Source organism: Oncorhynchus tshawytscha, linkage group LG25, assembly GCF_018296145.1.
Source record: "Oncorhynchus tshawytscha isolate Ot180627B linkage group LG25, Otsh_v2.0, whole genome shotgun sequence".
NCBI classification, from domain to species: domain Eukaryota; kingdom Metazoa; phylum Chordata; class Actinopteri; order Salmoniformes; family Salmonidae; genus Oncorhynchus; species Oncorhynchus tshawytscha.
The window spans coordinates 39,044,812-39,065,096 of NC_056453.1; the positions used below are offsets into that span (position 1 = coordinate 39,044,812).

The 20,285-nt window shown below is 40.1% G+C and overlaps 1 protein-coding gene and 1 long non-coding RNA gene across 2 annotated transcripts in view; both read left to right on the forward strand.

The window, feature by feature from the left end:
- The first annotated feature begins 5,841 nt into the window (after positions 1-5,841).
- On the forward strand, positions 5,842-16,796 carry LOC112224034. The gene is made up of 3 exons (XR_002949413.1): positions 5,842-6,122; positions 15,816-15,891; positions 16,657-16,796. It is a non-coding gene; the product is annotated as an uncharacterized LOC112224034 (long non-coding RNA).
- Positions 16,797-18,617: 1,821 nt separating this feature from the next.
- Positions 18,618-20,285, forward strand: part of LOC112224035 (dual specificity mitogen-activated protein kinase kinase 6) — a 64,667-nt gene continuing 62,999 nt past the window's right edge. Inside the window, exon 1 of the mRNA XM_042305737.1 lies at positions 18,618-18,985. Coding sequence (XP_042161671.1) covers positions 18,895-18,985 — 91 coding nt within the window. The 5' untranslated portion in view covers positions 18,618-18,894. The remainder of the gene's footprint in view (positions 18,986-20,285) is intronic.

Consider the following 20,285-nt stretch of genomic DNA (forward strand, 5'->3'; position numbering starts at 1 on the left):
AACTGACTGCTTCTGCTATTTTAGCAGCCAGCCACTATATTCTGTCTCAGTCTCTGCCTGGACTTTTTATGTTGTGTTTGAGTCATTGTGGGATCTTAAAGCCAGTGTATATTTAACTGGCAGAAATTAATGGCGGCAGATGGCGCTAAGCTAACCGAATGTTAATCTTGATGCCTTTCCACTAACCCTACCCTGAACCTGAAACTGAAACTACATAACCTTAACCTAAACCTAAACCTAAACCTAGTTCCTAAACTTAATTTGAACTCGTACCTTCTGTAGTGTGGTCACAAGACCTGTGTTTCAGCCACGTTCCAAAGATGTTTGTAAGACACAATAAAATGGAATAATTGGTCTTTGATCATCACATTTATTTTGCTTCTAATTAATTAAACGTGCTCTCTCGTGTTGCCTGTGGCAGCTCATACGTTAATACCTTGGGTCGCCGTGTCACGCTTATGGCCCGATCTAGCTGTTTACATAATCACATGTGCCAAAAGTCAAATGTGCAGACTATCGCTACCACAACTAATCAATACGTTCTATGGCCTAAATTGTCCCCTTTTGTAGGTCTAAGCACCTGATGTTGCCAGCATACAGTACTAGCTTTAATCCTCTTGAATCGATCAGATACACAGTATTTTGTTGGGTTGATAATAGGCCTACAAATGTAACAAATTGCTGTACATTTACAGCAAAACTTTCACAGTTAGCTACTGAAATTCTATATTACAGTACATTACTGTAAAGAGCAATGCATTAATGGGGGCTCATTGGCATTCCGCTAAACTGCTACACTACAATTTTACACTAAAATACTGTATCTGTTCTGCTGTATATTTACAGCAGCATACTGTGAATTATGGTGCATTTGGGGAAAATGTTATGAGGGGGTGAAAGAATCTCTGGCTCATTAAAGTATTTTGAGGCAAGCCCTGTAAGAGGCTTTTTCATTATTAGTATTTGTTTTAACTAGGCAAGTCAGTTAAGAACAAATTCTTATTTTCAATGACGGCCTAGGAACAGTGGGTTAACTGCCTGTTCAGGGCAGAACGACAGATTTGTACCTTGTCAGCTCGGGGATTCGAACTTGCAACCTTTCGGTTACTAGTCCAACGCTCTAACCACCAGGCTACCCTGCACGCATTAGTGAGAACGCTGTACCCAACAGAATACAGTAAATCTACACTAACTTACGAGCTACTGTGCTGTCAGTAATGTACTGTAATTCAGTACTATACTGTATTTTTCTAATATAAAAACATTTTCCTGTAAATCTACAGGAATTTACTGGCTACTGTGCTGCCAGTAATTTACTGTAATTCAGTACCACCCCCACAGAATACAGTACCATACTGTTGTCATGACGTTGGCCTCTTTGGGTAAAGGAAGCCCCATCCCCCTCTCCCTGCCTCCCCCTTGCCTCCTTCAACTAGGTTGTGGTCAGAGAGATAAAAGTCTGCTAAAGGTTGCAGACCATGTTTTTCTCCATTAGGAGGACAAAGGTTGAAGACCATTGCTGAATCTTTTAACCATACCACGTGGTTAAACTCTTAGACTATCGATACCGACAGAATAAGAACAAGTCTTTGATATTAATTACTAGTCTGCAGCTAGGAATTCAGTATCATTGAACGCGAAGAACGACAACCGCCGAAACATCCAATCTATAACGAAACGCATGTCAATCTGAACTATCCACTATAACCACAACAGAGAGAGAGAGACGGACAATTCTACAAAATAAATGAACTTTTCACCAGCGATCAAGACGACACACTGAGCGTAAATATATATATTGATTGCAATTGTTCCCGAATGAGTGAGCGTTCATGTGCAAAGGATTAGCATTTCAATTGTTATAATTATTAACTCTGTAGTGACTTCTTAGTCGACCCCCACTTCCCCTTTTGTCTAACAAGCCGCCATGCCGGTTTAGCCAACTAGGGCACATCCTCCTATCATTTCATGTGTTCACATTTACCTTGTTTGTTTGTTTGTTTATGCATTTCTGTGAATTATTTAGTTAGTAATAAATAAATGATTTAAGACAATTGATGTATGGATGACTCATAGTGAAGACTGGGTTCGTGCAGATAACCAACAATTTACGACGTTTGGAATGAGACTAACGTGAGGTAAAGTAAATTATTAATTAATTCGAAGACTAATTGATCAGATAAAATATCTGAAAAGTTATTTTAGGAAATGATAACTTTATAATCTGAATATTTTTCCTTGGTGCCCCGACTTCCTAGTTAATTACAGTTACGTGATTAATCAGTCTAATCGCGTAATACTAATTACAGAGAATCTTTGATAAAAACTATCAGTCTTCAGTTGATGATAGTAAAGACACGACACTGTAATTTTGGAGCACCCAAAACCTATTATGGGTGAATGGGATTGATGTGGCTAATTAACAAATGTTGAGATGTGCCTTGTAAGAGGCTTTACATCTTGCAACCATTAACGAGAGTGCTGTACCAATTTAAGTGGTATGTGGTAGTGGTTCACCTAACAATGAAATGTATATAGGGAACAGATCAGAGTGACAGCAAGTCTCAAACCTTTAATGGTTGAGTGTTTATCCATGTCCTTTTGATCTGTTCTGTCATCACTACCAGTTTAGAAGCCTTCGTTAAAGCTCCTAAACAGTCATTCTGAAAAATACTTTTTTTCTCTCATGGCTAACTACCAGGAAGTTTAAAAAAACAGAATGAGTGGGCGGGGATCTTATATTCATGAGCTTTCCTTGACTGAAAGCTCTTTGACACGCCTATGTCAAACAACTTGGATGCAGTGAGCAGTGCTGCAGTAGAACCTCTAGCCGGGCCCTCAGAGCATGTGCAGACCAGCTGGCTGCTGTGTTCTCTGACATGTTCAATCCCTCCCAGGGCCTCTATACGCACCCGCTTCAAGATGTCCACTATCATCCCTGTGAAAGAAAGGGAATGTAACTGAACTGAATGACTACCGACCAGTAGCACTCACTTCCAGCATCATGAAGTGCTTGGAGAGGCTAGTCAAATACCATATCACCTCCTCCCTACCCGACACACTCAACCCTCTTCACCTACCGTCCTGACAGATCCACGGACGACGCCATCACCATTGCAGTGCACACTGCCCTTATCCACCTGGAAAAAAAGGTTGTGATTACAGCCCAGGATCAAACCAGGGTCTGTGATGACACCTCTAGCGCTGAGATGCAATGCCTTAGACCTCTGTGCCACAAGGAGATCCTGAAAATACAATTAAACTGATTATTAAAGTGTTACAAAAGAGGTTGTGGGGCAGGCCGGTGAAATACCAATGACAAAACAGGAAGTATTGAATTACTAATATCAAATATATGTAACCGTAATGCACTGTAAAATCTAGAAATACAGCATGTTACTGTAGTCAGGTGTTCCATTAATATGCTGTAAATTTGTGATACAGTAAAGGTCCTGTACATCTACAGTAATTTACTGGTTACTGTGCTGCCAGTAATTTACTGTAGAACAATACAGATTTTTTTTTTCAACATAGTACCAATATATTCTGTTCAACCTTGACAATTCTGCCCTGCTTTCAACCTGATCATGGGCTTCTTATTTTGAGAATGCCCCCCACCTCCCCCCATAGCCTGCTCTGACTTGCCCCAGCAGCACTACATCCAAAGAAGAGACAGAATAGTATAGATTAGACGGAGAGGGAGAGAGACAGAGAATAGACAGAGAGAATAGACAGAAGAGAGATGGAGAGAGATGGAGAATAGACAGAGAGAAAAGACGGAAGGGAGAGAGAGAGAATAGACAGAGAGAATAGACCGGAGAGAGGGACGGAGAGTGAGAGAGACAGAGAATAGACAGAGAGAATAGACGGAGAGAGCGAGAGACGGAAAGGGAGAGAGACAGAGAGAATAGACAGAGGGAGAGAGAGAGAGGGAGAGAGACGGAGTGAATAGACAGAGAGAAAGGGAGATAATAGATGGAGAGAGAGAGAGAGAGATGGAGAGCATAGACGGAGAAAGAGAGAGGAGAGAATGGAGAGAGATGGAGAAAAAATGAGAGATGAGAGACGGAGAGAATAGACAGATGGAGAGCGAGAGGAGAGAATAGACAAAGAGGGAGGGAGAGAGAGAGAGACAGGGAGAGAGAGAGAGAGAGAGAGAGAATAGATAAAGAGGGAAATAGAGGGGAGAGAATATACAGAGGGAGAGGGGGAGAGGCAGAAAGAGACAGAGAGGGGTAGAGAGAGAGAGAGAGAGAGAGAGAGAGAGAGAGAGCAGGAGAATAGAGAGAGAGACAGAGAATAGATGGAGAAGGAAAGAAATGGAGAGAATAGAGGGAGAGAGAGAGAGAGGAGAGAGAGAGAGAGAGAGGAGAGAGAGAGGGAGAGAGAGAGAGAGAGAGAGACAGAGAGAGAGAGAGAGACAGAGGGAGAGAGAGAGAGGGGGGAGAGAGAGACAGAGAGAGAGAGACAGAGAGAGAGAGACACCCCACAGAGCCCCAGGACAGCAGCACAATTAGACCCAACCAAATCATGAGAAAACAAAAAGATAATTACTTGACACATTGGAAAGAATTAACAAAAAAACAGAGCAAACTAGAATGCTATTTGGCCCTAAACAGAGAGTACACAGTGGCAGAATACCTGTCCACTGTGACTCTTTACAGAGGGGATTAAGAGAGAAGAAAGTACTTTCTGGAAGAGGAAAAGAAGAGAAGATATATCTGTGGCCCTTCCTAGGATTAAAAGGGCCCCTGGCTCAGATCAACCTAATGGGGATGCTGTTGTTGTCTCTCTGTCTCTACAACGACCTCGTCTCTGGAGGTAAGGCCACCCAACACCACCACTGTCTGTCTGTTCCCATTGACAACTCACTTTGCAGGGCAGGATGACACAGAAGCACAGGGGGAATTGAGATTACAAAACACTTTAGTGTAATGTATTGTAGAGGGTCATTTTAGGTGCGTATAAACCAGTATAGAACATGTAACAGTTGGAGTGTTTGGTTTGTAGTTTGTATTTGTTTGATCATTTATACAGGGAGACACATTTTTCATTGATTTGATACAGTAGTATGACCAATGCTTGAAAAATAAAGTGTCTCCCCCTGCATTTTAACTTGAGCTTATTATTTACTTTGATACTGCAAATGAGGGTAGTTTACAAATATATCTAGGAACTGATACATTCAACTTTAAAACCAATGTTTAAGACAATTAGTCTAGTCTTACAGTAATTTACACGGTCAACCTCGTGCCTGTGTGAATCACGACGGGAGGAGAGTTAAACACTGACACAATAGGTTGTTTCTTGTTCCCTTTTTCTTCCGGAAAAGGAAGTTTGACTTATAAGAAAAAGAGGAACTTCCTCTGACAGATTAATAAAAGCTAAAATAGATCCTTAATTCAAATCTGGTCTGTATCTCTATTTAACGGCCACTGCTTCTCCCTGTTCACGTTGACGGGGCCCATGACAGCTCCTGTGGTTGTACCCTTGCTAAAGGGCAATGTACCCTTGCTAAAGGGCACCACTTTTTAAATATATACTTTTTTTTTTTACCCTATTTTCTCCCCAATTTCGTGGTATCCATTGTTTAGTAGCTACTATCTTGTCTCATTGCTACAACTCCCGTACGGGCTCAGGAGAGATGAAGGTTGAAAGTCTTACACAACCCAACCAAGCCGCACTGCTTCTTAACACAGCGTGCATCCAACCCGGAAGCACCAATGTGTCAGAGGAAACACCGTGCACCTGCCAGCCTTGGTTAGCGTGCACTGCACCCGGCCCTCCACAGGAGTCGCTGGTGCGTGATGAGACAAGTATATCCCTACCAGCCAACTCATTATCTCCAACACCATACTAGTGTCTGCGTATGTGAAAATGGCACATTTCTAAATGTTGTAGCAAAAAGAGTTAAACAATAAAATGTGGAAAACACACCATTTTCATTTTCATTCAACTCTAAAACTGTACAATAAAGTCTTCTCCCTCTTCTAGGCATAATGAAGGATGATGAGATCCAGAATTATGGCGGTGACACCATAAGCTGCTCTCTGGCTCCGGTGCAGCGTCTGGAGGCCCTGCTGGCTCAGGGGAATGGCAACGATGTGTCCCTCAGGGTTCAGGTAGGCAGCTTGCCTAGAGGGTTAGTGAGGTGGGCAGAGACCAAAGGGTTACCGGGTGAAATCCTGGGTCTGACTGGGAAAACTTTTGTGGGATGTGGGTGGCTGACCTTGTCCTCGAACCTGTGTGTGTTTGTGGGAGGGGATAAAGGAAAATGACAAAATCGTCTCTGTGACGTTTGAAACAAACAAAGTAGTCCTGTTTGGGACCGCTGAGTATGCTGAGGTCTTTGACAAGTTCATCAGGTAACCGTTCATTTGATTTATAAAGCACGTTTCTGGCATCCAAGGTGCTATGGTGAAGGAGAGCGTACAGTGTGCTGCCGTCTTCAACAGGTTCAATAACAATAATAATAGTTTGGTAGGTGATTAGATTTGTCCTATAAGTGTGTATTAATACATGTGTGAATTTTTTTTTTGCATATCCCATATCCCATCTGCCATTATCAACAGTGACCCTGGAGTAAATTAGGGTTAAGTGCCTTGCTCAAGGGCACATGAACAGATTTCTCACTTTGTCGGCTCGGGGATTCATACCATCAACCTTTCGAGGAAGAAAGTAATAAGTCACAAGAAATGATATCATAAGGAATTCCCCTCCTGACAAGTAATACATGGTTTAGGGTTCATGGGGGGGCAGAAAGTGGTTTAGGGTTCATGGGGGGCAGAAAGTGGTTTAGGGTTCATGGGGGGCAGAAAGTGGTTTAGGGTTCATGGGGGGGGCAGAAAGTGGTTTAGGGTTCATGGGGGGGCAGAAAGTGGTTTAGGGTTCATGGGGGAGCAGAAAGTGGTTTAGGGTTCATGGGGGAGCAGAAAGTGGTTTAGGGTTCATGGGGGGGCAGAAAGTGGTTTAGGGTTCATGGGGGGAGCAGAAAGTGGTTTAGGGTTCATGGGGGGAGCAGAAAGTGGTTTAGGGTTCATGGGGGGGAGCAGAAAGTGGTTTAGGGTTCATGGGTGGGGAGGGTAACAAAAAGTGGCAGGAGAGGCAGGTTTAACTGTAGATGCCACTCTACTGCTTTAGACTGTGTACTCTGTGGGTAACACGCTCAAACAGTTTACTGTGTATTTTTATATAGCCATCTAGTGGGTGTACTTGGTAACTGCAACCTCATGACTGATTCAGTACTACTAGACCTAAATGCTGAATACCAGTGGAGGCTGCTGGGAGGACGCACGGTCAGTGGGTGTCATAATACATCAATTAGTACATCAATTAGTGATTGACCAACGTAATTGGTCCATGTAGGTGTAACCTCATTGATCATGATCTACTGTAGAGGCTTACTCTGGCTGGCTACTGCAACCATAGAACTATAATTCCTGTATAATTTCACTCATTAATTTGAATGGAAAAACCCATTCTAGGAATTATATCTCTATGACTGCAACACTAGATAGCTGTATATTGTGTACATCCTATAGCGTATAGGGTATTCTATAGGATATAGGGTATTATATAGGTTATAGGGTATTCTATAAGGTATATGGTATTATATAGGGTATAGGATATTCTATAGGATATAGGGTATTCTATAGGATATATGGTATTAAATAGGGTATAGAATATTTGAGAAGGAATAGGGAATGATATAGAGGATAGGGTATTCTATGTGATTTAAGGTATTATATAGGGTATAGTGTATTATATTTTGAACAAGGTATATGGTATTATATAGGATAAAGGGTATTCTATAGGATATGGGGTATAGGGTATTCTAGAAGGAATAGGGAATTATATAGGGTATAGGGTATTCTATAGGATATAGGGTATAGGGTATTCTAGAAGGAATAGGGAATTATATAGGGTATAGGGTATTATATAGGGTATATTGATTTCTGTAGGATATAGAGTATTATACAGGGTATAGGGTATTCTATAAGGTTTAGGGTAATATATAGGGTACAGGGTATTCTATAAGGTATAGGCAATTATATAGGGAATGGGGCATTCTATAGGATATTATATAGGATAAGGGTATTACATAGGGTATATGGTATTACATAGGATATAGGGTATTATATAGGGTAAGGGTATTATATAGGGTATATGGTATTATATAGGATATAGGGTATTATATAGGGTAGGGGTATAATATAGGGTATATGGTATTATATAGGATATAGGGTATTATATAGGGTAAGGGTATTATATAGGGTATATGTTATTATATAGGATATAGGGTATTATATAGGGTAGGGGTATTATATAGGGTATATGGTATTATATAGGATATAGGGTATTATATAGGGTAGGGGTATTATATAGGGTATATGGTATTATATAGGATATAGGGTATTATATAGGGTAGGGGTATTATATAGGGTATATGGTATTATATAGGGTAGGGGTATTATATAGGGTAGGGGTATTATATAGGGTAAGGGTATTATATAGGATATAGGGTATTATATAGGGTAGGGGTATTATATAGGGTATATGGTATTATATAGGGTAGGGGTATTATATAGGGTAAGGGTATTATATAGGATATAGGGTATTATATTGGGTAGGGGTATTATATAGGGTATATGGTATTATATAGCATATAGGGTATTATATAGGGTAGGGGTATTGTATAGGGTATATGGTATTATATAGGATATAGGGTATTATATAGGGTAGGGGTATTATATAGGGTATATGGTATTATATAGGATATAGGGTATTATATAGGGTAGGGGTATTATATAGGGTGTATGGTATTATATAGGATATAGGGTATTATATAGGGTAGGGGTATTATATAGGGTATATGGTATTATATAGGATATAGGGTATTATATAGGGTAGGGGTATTATATAGGGTATATGGTATTATATAGGGTAGGGGTATTATATAGGGTAGGGGTATTATATAGGGTATATGGTATTATATAGGATATAGGGTATTATATAGGGTAGGGGTATTATATAGGGTATATGGTATTATATAGGATATAGGGTATTATATAGGGTAGGGGTATTATATAGGGTATATGGTATTATATAGGGTAGGGGTATTATATAGGGTAGGGGTATTATATAGGGTAAGGGTATTATATAGGATATAGGGTATTATATAGGGTAGGGGTATTATATAGGGTATATGGTATTATATAGGGTAGGGGTATTATATAGGGTAAGGGTATTATATAGGATATAGGGTATTATATAGGGTAGGGGTATTATATAGGGTATATGGTATTATATAGGGTAGGGGTATTATATAGGGTAGGGGTATTATATAGGGTAAGGGTATTATATAGGGTAAGGGTATTATATAGGATATAGGGTATTATATAGGGTAGGGGTATTATATAGGGTAGGGGTATTATATAGCATATAGGGTATTCTATTGTCACGATCGTCGTAAAGAGGAGACCAAGGCGCAGCGGGATATGAATACATGTTCTATATTTAATGAAGAAAGAACACTGAAACAAACTTACAAAACAACAAACGAACGTGATGCTATATAATCTAAATGTGCAGACACAGGCAACTAGACATAGACATAGATAATAACCCACAAAATACCCAAAGAGGATGGCTGCCTAAATATGGTTCCCAATTAGAGACAACGATAAACAGCTGCCTCTAATTGAGAGCCAATCTAGGCAACCATAGACATACATAAACACCTAGATAGTAAACGACCCCATAAACCTACAAAACCCCTGGACAGTACAAAAACACATAGATCACCCATGTCACACCCTGACCTAACCAAAACAATAAAGAAAGCAAAGAATACTCAGGTCAGGGCGTGACATCTATAAGGTGTAGGGTATTATATAGGGTACAGGGTATGATATAGGATATAGGGTATAGGTTATTCTATAAGGTATGAGGTATTATATAGGGTATTCTAAAAGGTATAGGGTATTATATAGGATAAAGGGTATTATATAGTGTATCGGGTATTATACAGGGTATAGTGTATTCTATAAGGTATAGGGTGTTATATAAGGTATAGGGTATTCTATAGGATATATGGCATTATATAGGGTACATGATATTATATAGGGTACAGGGTATTCTATAAGGTATAGGGTATAGGGTATTATATAGGGTAAAGGGTATTCTATAAGGTATATGGTATTATATAGGTTATAGTGTATTCTATAGGGTATAGGGTATTATATAAGGTATATATTATTATATAGGGTATAGGGTAATCTAATAAGGTATAGGGCATTATATAGGGTATTATATAGGGTATAGCGTATTCTATAAGGTATAGTTTATTATATTATTATATAGGGTACAGGGTATTCTATAAGGTATAGGGTATTCTATATGGTATAGAGTATTATATAGGGTATAAGGAATTATATAGGCTATAGGGTATTCTATAAGGTATAGGGAATTTTATAAGGTATAGCGTATTATTAAATTATAGGGTATTCTATAAGGTATAGGGTATTATATGGGGCATTCTATTGGGTATAAGGTATTCTATACGGTTTTATATAGGGTAAATTGTATTCTACAAGGTATAGGGTATTCTATAGGGTATAGGGTATAATATAAGACATCAGGTATTATATAGGGTATAGGGTATTATATAAGGTATAGGGCATTATATAGGATATAGGATATTATATATTGTATAGGGTATTCTATAATGTATAGGGTATTATATAGGGTAAAGGGTATTCTATAAGGTATAGAATATCTGGTACTCTATAGTGTATAGGATATTCTATAAGGTATAGGGTAGTATATAGGGTATATGGTATTATATAAGGTACATGGTATACTATAAGGTATAGGGTATTCTATAGGGTATAGGGTATTATATAAGGAATAGGGTATTATATAGGGTATAGGTTATTATATAGGATATAGGGCATTATATAGGGTATAGGGGGTGATATAGGGCATAGGGTATTCTATAAGGTATTTTTTAATTTTTAATTTTACCTTTATTTAACTAGGCAAGTCAGTTAAGAACAAATTCTTATTTTCAATGACGGCCTAGGAACAGTGGGTTAACTGCCTGTTCAGGGGCAGAACGACAGATTTGTACCTTGTCAGCTAGGGTATTCTATAGGGTTTATGGGTATTCTATAGGATATAGGGTATTATATAGGGTATAAGGAATTATATAGGCTATAGGGTATTCTATAAGGTATAAGGTATAGGGTGTGATATAGGGCATAGGGTATTCTGTAAGGTCTAGGGTGTTCTATAAGGTCTAGGTTATTATATAGGGTATTATATAGGGAATAGGGTTTTATATAGGGTATTCTGTAGGGTATATGGTATTACATTGGGTATAGGGTATTCTGTAAGGTCTAGGGTGTTCTATAAGGTCTAGGTTATTATATAGGGTATTGGATATTATATAGGGTATAGGGTATTATATAGGGTATATGGTATTAATAGGGGCTAGGGTATTATATAGGGTCTAGGTTATTATATAGGGTATTATATAGGGTATATGGTATTATATAGGGTATAGGGTATGCTATAGGATATAGGGTATGCTATAGGATATAAGGCATTATATAGGGAATATGGTATTATATAGGGCATAGGGTATTCTATAAGTTATAGGGTATTCTATAGGGTATAGGGTATTCTGACCTGAGTATACTTTGTTTTCTTTATTGTTCTGGTTAGGTCAGGGTGTGACATGGGTGATGTATGTGTTTTTACTGTCTAGGGGTTTTGTAGGTTTATGGGGTTGTTTATCATCTAGGTGTTTATATATGTCTATGGTTGCCTAGATTGGTTCTCAATTAGAGGCAGGTGTTTATCGTTGTCTCTGATTGGGAACTATATTTAGGCAGCCATCTTTTTGGGGTATTTGGTGGGTTATTGTCTATGTCTAGTTGCCTGTACGTTTGTAGTATAGCTTCACGTTCGGTTTGTTGTTTTTGTATAGTTTGTTCAGTGTTCTTCGTCTTTATGAAAAATATGTATTCATCTTACGCTGTGCCTTGGTCTCCTCTTTATGACGAACGTGACAATAAGGTCTAGGTTATTATATAGGGTATATGGTATTATATAGGGTATTATATAGGGTATATGGTATTATATACAGTGCCTTGCGAAAGTATTCGGCCCCCTTGAACTTTGCGACCTTTTGCCACATTTCAGGCTTCAAACATAAAGATATAAAACTGTATTTTTTTGTGAAGAATCAACAACAAGTGGGACACAATCATGAAGTGGAACAACATTTATTGGATATTTCAAACTTTTTTAACAAATCAAAAACTGAAAAATTGGGCGTGCAAAATTATTCAGCCCCCTTAAGTTAATACTTTGTAGCGCCACCTTTTGCTGCGATTACAGCTGTAAGTCGCTTGGGGTATGTCTCTATCAGTTTTGCACATCGAGAGACTGACATTTTTCCCATTCCTCCTTGCAAAACAGCTCGAGCTCAGTGAGGTTGGATGGAGAGCATTTGTGAACAGCAGTTTTCAGTTCTTTCCACAGATTCTCGATTGGATTCAGGTCTGGACTTTGACTTGGCCATTCTAACACCTGGATATGTTTATTTTTGAACCATTCCATTGTAGATTTTGCTTTATGTTTTGGATCATTGTCTTGTTGGAAGACAAATCTCCGTCCCAGTCTCAGGTCTTTTGCAGACTCCATCAGGTTTTCTTCCAGAATGGTCCTGTATTTGGCTCCATCCATCTTCCCATCAATTTTAACCATCTTCCCTGTCCCTGCTGAAGAAAAGCAGGCCCAAACCATGATGCTGCCACCACCATGTTTGACAGTGGGGATGGTGTGTTCAGGGTGATGAGCTGTGTTGCTTTTACGCCAAACATAACGCTTTGCATTGTTGCCAAAAAGTTCAATTTTGGTTTCATCTGACCAGAGCACCTTCTTCCACATGTTTGGTGTGTCTCCCAGGTGGCTTGTGGCAAACTTTAAACAACACTTTTTATGGATATCTATAAGAAATGGCTTTCTTCTTGCCACTCTTCCATAAAGGCCAGATTTGTGCAATATACGACTGATTGTTGTCCTATGGACAGAGTCTCCCACCTCAGCTGTAGATCTCTGCAGTTCATCCAGAGTGATCATGGGCCTCTTGGCTGCATCTCTGATCAGTCTTCTCCTTGTATGAGCTGAAAGTTTAGAGGGACAGCCAGGTCTTGGTAGATTTTCAGTGGTCTGATACTCCTTCCATTTCAATATTATCGCTTGCACAGTGCTCCTTGGGATGTTTAAAGCTTGGGAAATCTTTTTGTATCCAAATCCGGCTTTAAACTTCTTCACAACAGTATCTCGGACCTGCCTGGTGTGTTCCTTGTTCTTCCTGATGCTCTCTGCGCTTTTAACGGACCTCTGAGACTATCACAGTGCAGGTGCATTTATACGGAGACTTGATTACACACAGGTGGATTGTATTTATCATCATTAGTCATTTAGGTCAACATTGGATCATTCAGAGTTCCTCACTGAACTTCTGGAGAGAGTTTGCTGCACTGAAAGTAAAGGGGCAGAATAATTTTGCACGCCCAATTTTTCAGTTTTTGATTTGTTAAAAAAGTTTGAAATATCCAATAAATGTCGTTCCACTTCATGATTGTGTCCCACTTGTTGTTGATTCTTCACAAAAAAATACAGTTTTATATCTTTATGTTTGAAGCCTGAAATGTGGCAAAAGGTCGCAAAGTTCAAGGGGGCCGAATACTTTCGCAAGGCACTGTATATTTAATGTGCAGGGACAAAACTGTGATTAGGAAGTTGGAGCTCTTCTCTGTCTGCATTAACAAGGACAACACAGAGGTCTTTACATCAATGTATGATTTTTTTGTGTTCAAATGAACTCAAGCTCACAGACCAGGTCAAATGTAATATAGCGAAGCACCTGAGTGAGTTGGGTGCGCAATTACGCAGGTACTTTCCCAAAACGAATGACACAAACAACTGGATTCGTTATCCCTTTCATGCCCTGGCTCCAGTCCACTTACCGATATCTGAACAAGAGAGTCTCATTGAAATTGCAACAAGTGGTTCTGTGACAATTGAAGTTAATCAGAAGCCACTGCCAGATTTCTGGATAGGGCTGCGCTCAGAGTATCCTGCCTTGGCAAATCGCACTGTTAAGACACTGATGCCCTTTGCAACCACGTACCTATGTGAGAGAGGATTCTGAGCCCTCACTAGCATGAAAACAAAATACAGGCACAGACTGTGTGTGGAAAATTATTTAAGACTGAGACTCTCACCAAAACAACCCAACATTGCAGAGTTATGTGCATCCTTTCAAGCACACCCTTCTCATTAACCTATTGTGAGTTATTCACAATTTTCGATGAACAAATAAGGTTTTATATGTAAGATGGCTAAATAAAGATCTAAATGATTGATTATTATAATATTATTATTTGTGCCCTGGTCCTATAAGAGCTCTTTGTCACTTCCCACGAGCCGGGTTTTGACAAAAACTCACACTCGTTCTAATGTTTAATAAATGTATCGTATAGTGTGTGTGTGACAGGCTTGGGGGGGGTACATCTGACCCTGGTGCTAGATGGGGGTTCGCAGCTGGAGATTAAATGTTTGAAGGAGTACGGGACTATACAAAGCTTGGGAATCACTCCTATAGGGTATTCTACACAGCTGATTAAAAATAATCAACTAATCATCAAGCTTTCATTATTTGAATAAGCTGTGTAGTGATAGGGAAACAAAACAAGATGTGTACCCCTTGGTGGTCCCGAGGACAGAGTTTGGGAAAAGCTGCACCAGGGTGTTTAGTCCAGGGCTATTAACCTCTGACCCTACGAGGTCCAGAGCCTGCTGCTTTTCTGTTCTACCTGATCATTAATTACACCCACCTGGTGTCCCAGGTCTAAATCGGTGACTGATTAAGGGGAAGGAGGCTTATTCTGTCTGGCTAACAGGAGACAACACTAGACAGGAGAAGATACTCTCTAGGCTTCTGTATGCCGGGTACAGCCTACTACCATAAATAGCTTTGATCTGTTGCCATTTCTGTTGTGGTTTGAGTTTCTGTCTTGGCTGGAGATACCCATGATAAAGTCAGACTTTTTAAAATAATAATAGCAACTCAGACTTTTCTGTGTACTCCGCGGAGGTTGGGTGTATTTGGATCAACTACAACATAATTTCCTTGGGTGAAACATAATATGCATTTGGATCAACTACAACATCATTTTCTTGGGTAAAACATAACATGCATTTGGATGATCAAAGGCTTACTGTGTGTGCAGGTGTGGGTTTAGAGAGGACGTCATTACTTTACATACATGACCTCTTTCCCTTGATCTGACCCCCTTCTCATCTCTCTCTGTCTCTCTCTCTCTCTCTCTGTCCCCTTTTCATTTCTCTCTATCTGACCCCCTTCTCATCTCTCTCTGTGTCTCTCTCTCTCTCTTTCTATCTGACCCCCTTCTCATCTCTCTCTGTGTCTCTCTCTCTCTCTTTCTATCTGACCCCCTTCTCATCTCTCTCTGTCTCTCTTTCTATCTGACCCCCTTCGCATCTCTCCCTGTCTCTCTTTCTATCTGACCCCCTTCTCATTTCTCTCTCTCTCTCTTTCTATCTGTCCCCTTTTCATCTCTCTCTTTCTCTATCTGACCCCCTTCTCATCTCTCTGTCTCTCTCTCTCTTTCTATCTGACCCCCTTCTCATCTCTCTCTGTCTCTCTGTCTCTCGATCTGTCCCCTTCTCATCTCTTTCTCTGTGCCCCCTCTACACAATCTGGCCACTAAATACAGAGTCCAGGGCCTTCAGCAGGGTCACCCAGTACATGACTCAGAACCTGGCCAGCTCCTCTGGACACGCAGTGGAAAGGTGTTGTACTGTTTATTTATTTTTTATCTCACGTTTATTTAACCATGAAGTCCCATTGAGGTCAGAGGACATCTTTCCCAGTGGAGCCCTGTATTTTCAGGTCCCCATTGGGAAAAGGTAACCTCCCTCTTTATGTTGTAATATAATGTATATGTTATGGTTATATGAATGGAGGTCGGGGTGTCATCTGATATAGTTTGTTGAACTCTGTAAATGTTTTTTAACTACTAGGAATAACATTTTCAGCTGAAGTCCATACATTATGAAGTCCATACATTAGTCCTTACAATAAACATCGCATTCATTAAAAGGCCCAATGCTGTCCAAAACCATTTTGGAACAATACTGTCAAATTGTGAAAATTATGATAATGACATTTTAGGGTAAGAGCTATTTGAATCGACTGTCTGAAATGTCACCCTGTTTTAGTGGGTAATCACTAGGCGGTAAATGAGTTATTTGACCAATAAGAAATAGTTCCAAACCGTTCTGCCAATATCAGCGAGTTTTCAGTTTTCCCCTCTCCATTGAGACAACTCTCAGACAGTCTTTGCAAAATTCTTCCTTGAGAAATTGCTTTTTGCTAAGAAGATATATATATATATATTTTTTTTACAATTTTAATTGAAAACAATCACAGTAATATAATTAATTGTTTACCAGTAATGATTTGATATTGAGATAAAAACACTGCATTGGACCTTTAACAATTAGTTCAATTAGTGAAACATGGACTGGACAATAATAATGTTGACAACATTGCAGGTACCAGTATGCCCTTCAGACTGGAGAAGTGGCCCTGAGGGAACCTGTCCTGGAACCTGTCCTCCGTACTGCAGAGTGGGGAGTGGACCACCGTCAGCATCGACCTGCTCATGACCCTGCTGCAGCGTTTAGACCTCATCTTGCAGGTACAGTAGGCCTACTCCTTGGTAGCCTGATTGTAGATCTGTTTACACTGTCTGACCGACTCCTTGTCAATCATTGTCACATAATTGTCTGCTTCATCCCAGATCTGTTTGTGTTGGCAATACAGCACAAACAGACATGGAAGCAGGCTAACTCCTGTGTATTACTCCATCTTATGATTATGTACAGAACTATTGAACAATTTTGAACTTGTATGTGTGTCTTTGCAATGTATATATACTGTATTTATTTAATTACTTGTTACTTTTATTTCTTATTCTTATTATTTTGTTATAACTGTATTGTTGATAAAGGACTTATAAGTAGGCATTTCACTGTAAGGTCTACTACACATGTTGTATTCAGCATTTCACTGTAACCAACCAGCCAATCAGCCAGCCAGCCAACCAACCAACCAACCACATCATGTCTGCAACCAACCAACCAGCCAACCAGCCAGCCAGCCAGCCAACCAACCAACCACATCATGTCGGCAACCAACCAACCAACCAGCCAACCAGCCAACCAGCCAACCAACCAACCACATCATGTCTGCAACCAAACAACCAGCCAGCCAGCCAGCCAACCAACCAACCACATCATGTCTGCAACCAACCAACCACATCATGTCTGCAACCAACCAACCAACCAGCCAGCCAGCCAACCAACCAACCACATCATGTCTGCAACCAACCAACCACATCATGTCTGCAACCAACCAACCACATCATGTCTGCAACCAACCAACCACATCATGTCTGCAACCAACCAACCAGCCAGCCAGCCAACCAACCAACCAACCAACCAACCAGCCAGCCTGCCAACCAACCACATCATGTCTGCAACCAACCAACCAACCAGCCAACCAACCAACCAGCCAGCCTGCCAACCAACCAGCCAACCAACCATCCAACCAGCCAGCCTGCCAACCAACCATCCAACCAGCCAGCCAGCCAGCCTGCCAACCAACCAACCAACCAACCAACCAGCCAACCAGCATGTCTGCAATGTATAGAATAAATGGATAGCAGACCATACCTGTTTGATAACATTTTGTACAGTATGTATATTCAAGATCAATATGTCGTTACAAGCTTTGCTTTAGCGATGTTTTAAAAGCTATTTCTCTGTGCTATTATACCCAAGACATTCACCTCAAAGGGTCACTCGTCTCACCCATGTAGCATACCTAGGCATACAAACCAAAGTACTAGAAACCATGTTGAAAGCGAAATTGATTGAATGCATTTAGTTCATTTGTACAATAAATAACACAAAGGTTATACAAATCGTGATTAGATTCATGGTCCTATTGCTTTTTAAAATTCATAATAGATAACTAATATTATCTTAGTAAAGATTAACGATTTTTGTGTGTGTGTGTGTGTGTGGGGGGGTATTATTCTCAAGCTGTTTACCAAGGAGGAGGTTGATAAAAACTGTTTCCTCTTCATTGACATTACCGCTGATGATATCTCTCGCTTGCGGTACCATTCAATAAAGCAAAATTATTCCAGGACAGACTGACTGTGTGTTTCCAATATTTAAGAGTGATGTATTACAAGTAGCCTATGCCTGTTGTTATTGATTATGTGGCATATGAGTGCAAACAAAAGTGGAACTTCAAGTTTAATTTCATGTAAATCATAATACACTTGAAATTAATATTTTGTATTTAGCCTACAAGATCATTTATCACACATAGCCGTACTCAGATACTGTAATAAAGTAATACAATACTGTAATACAGTACGCATAACTACAGTATGGACTACAGTTCCCACCATCCTTTACGCCCAAGCAGGAAGAACGTTCGTAATATAGGCCAATGCCACTCACTGTCTGATCCAAGTTAGGAGCTTTCAGCTGCCAGCCGTGGCCCATTATGTAAGTGTCGCTGAGAATTATTTGCAGTGCCATTGCAAAACGACCCGTTTCCTGACTGTTTTGCAAGGTGTGCAATTGTAATATTGCTCTTTGCACGGACACACACGGTTCAGACGCAAAAAGGCTCCAAGTGCATGAAGATCGCGGCTTGTATTCCGCATCCTTGTTGCAAAGCAAGTCGCTGAAGCAAGCTTCGGTGCGAGGGCGATGGAGGGAGGGAGTGAGAAAGAAGGCAACGTCTCTAGTGCATCCCCTCCCCCCCATCAAAGCAAAGGGGAAATGTCTCAGCCAAAGGGAGGTAAGACTATATTACATGCGATCTGTGCAAAACGACTGAAATGCAATTAGTTATGCATTGTCTGCAATGTGCATTGCTGCAGGTTGAATATCGTCAATGCATGTTAAAGTTTATGCGGTAAAAGGATCAGTTGCATTTCCTGTTTAGATCTTCCCCTTTGCAGAGTTCCTGGTAAAACGATGCTGTCTGTCTGTCTGTCTGTACTCTCAGCATATAATAGCTAGATGCTTTCTGCTCATGTTGATGGTATTTGCAGTCCTCTTGTACCAGGGATGTTATAACCTAATTAAAGCTGTCACATAGTCAGCAACTCCCTGCAGACATACTTTTGTGTAAAGCATGTACGTTCACATGCACATTTCGACGAGATGTTGCCTTTGCAAGGTAATGCATCAAATGCGTTTATTGCAGTGCATCGATTAACTGCATAACTGTAAACTTTGCTATTACAATACTTGCGTTGTAAATGGGGAGTCGGGCGGGACACGATTAAAATGGTTACGTTTCAATTGGTTAAGTTCAGTTCAAAACTGCTCAGGATAATCACACTGAAGTTCTTCTGACAATTTTATTAAATGCAGTTTTATCTTCACTGTTAGTGGTGCATAATGGAAATGATTGGGACGCCTATAGACCTAGGTAGACATTTTTAAAAAGTTAAAAGCTAAATATAGAAACAGGGCAGTAGGCTATTAAAATAGGAGTCTCCAAGCAAAACATCCCTGCCACATTCACTAAGTAAAAGCTCAGACACAGGTACAATTGCCAAACGGTTACCTGCTGACAGTACCTAGTACCTGTGAAGAGTGCCTGCAGTCAATCTCTTTTGTGTTCACACAGCAAAGACCTTGGAAGTTGTCAGTCACTCAGCCTTGTTAAAATTCTACTAAGCAGAAGGTGGCAGTGTTTTTTTTTTTGGCAATGCATAGCTGTGCGTATTGCTTATGGTCTAGATTCCAAGCTATCTGCTCTAATGTTGCTATTTTGTAGAAAACCCTTGTTGATACTAGCAAGATGGCCACAGCTGTATAACTACCTAGCAAGAAACGATTTAATTCACTCCAGTCCAGCCCATAGTCAAATGTTTAGCCAGCTAACGTTAGCACATTCGCTAGCTAGCACTACATAGTGCAGTGAACCGTAGCTAGCTAACTCAGCAGCTGTTACATGGAAGCTAGCTAATCTGTTGTGATTGAATTATAATGGCAATACCTGCTACAGTGGTTAGCTAGCTTGGAGGAAGTATTCAGTGCATTGCGTCTCTGCACTAAGCTAGCTATCATCCCATAGCCTACATTGC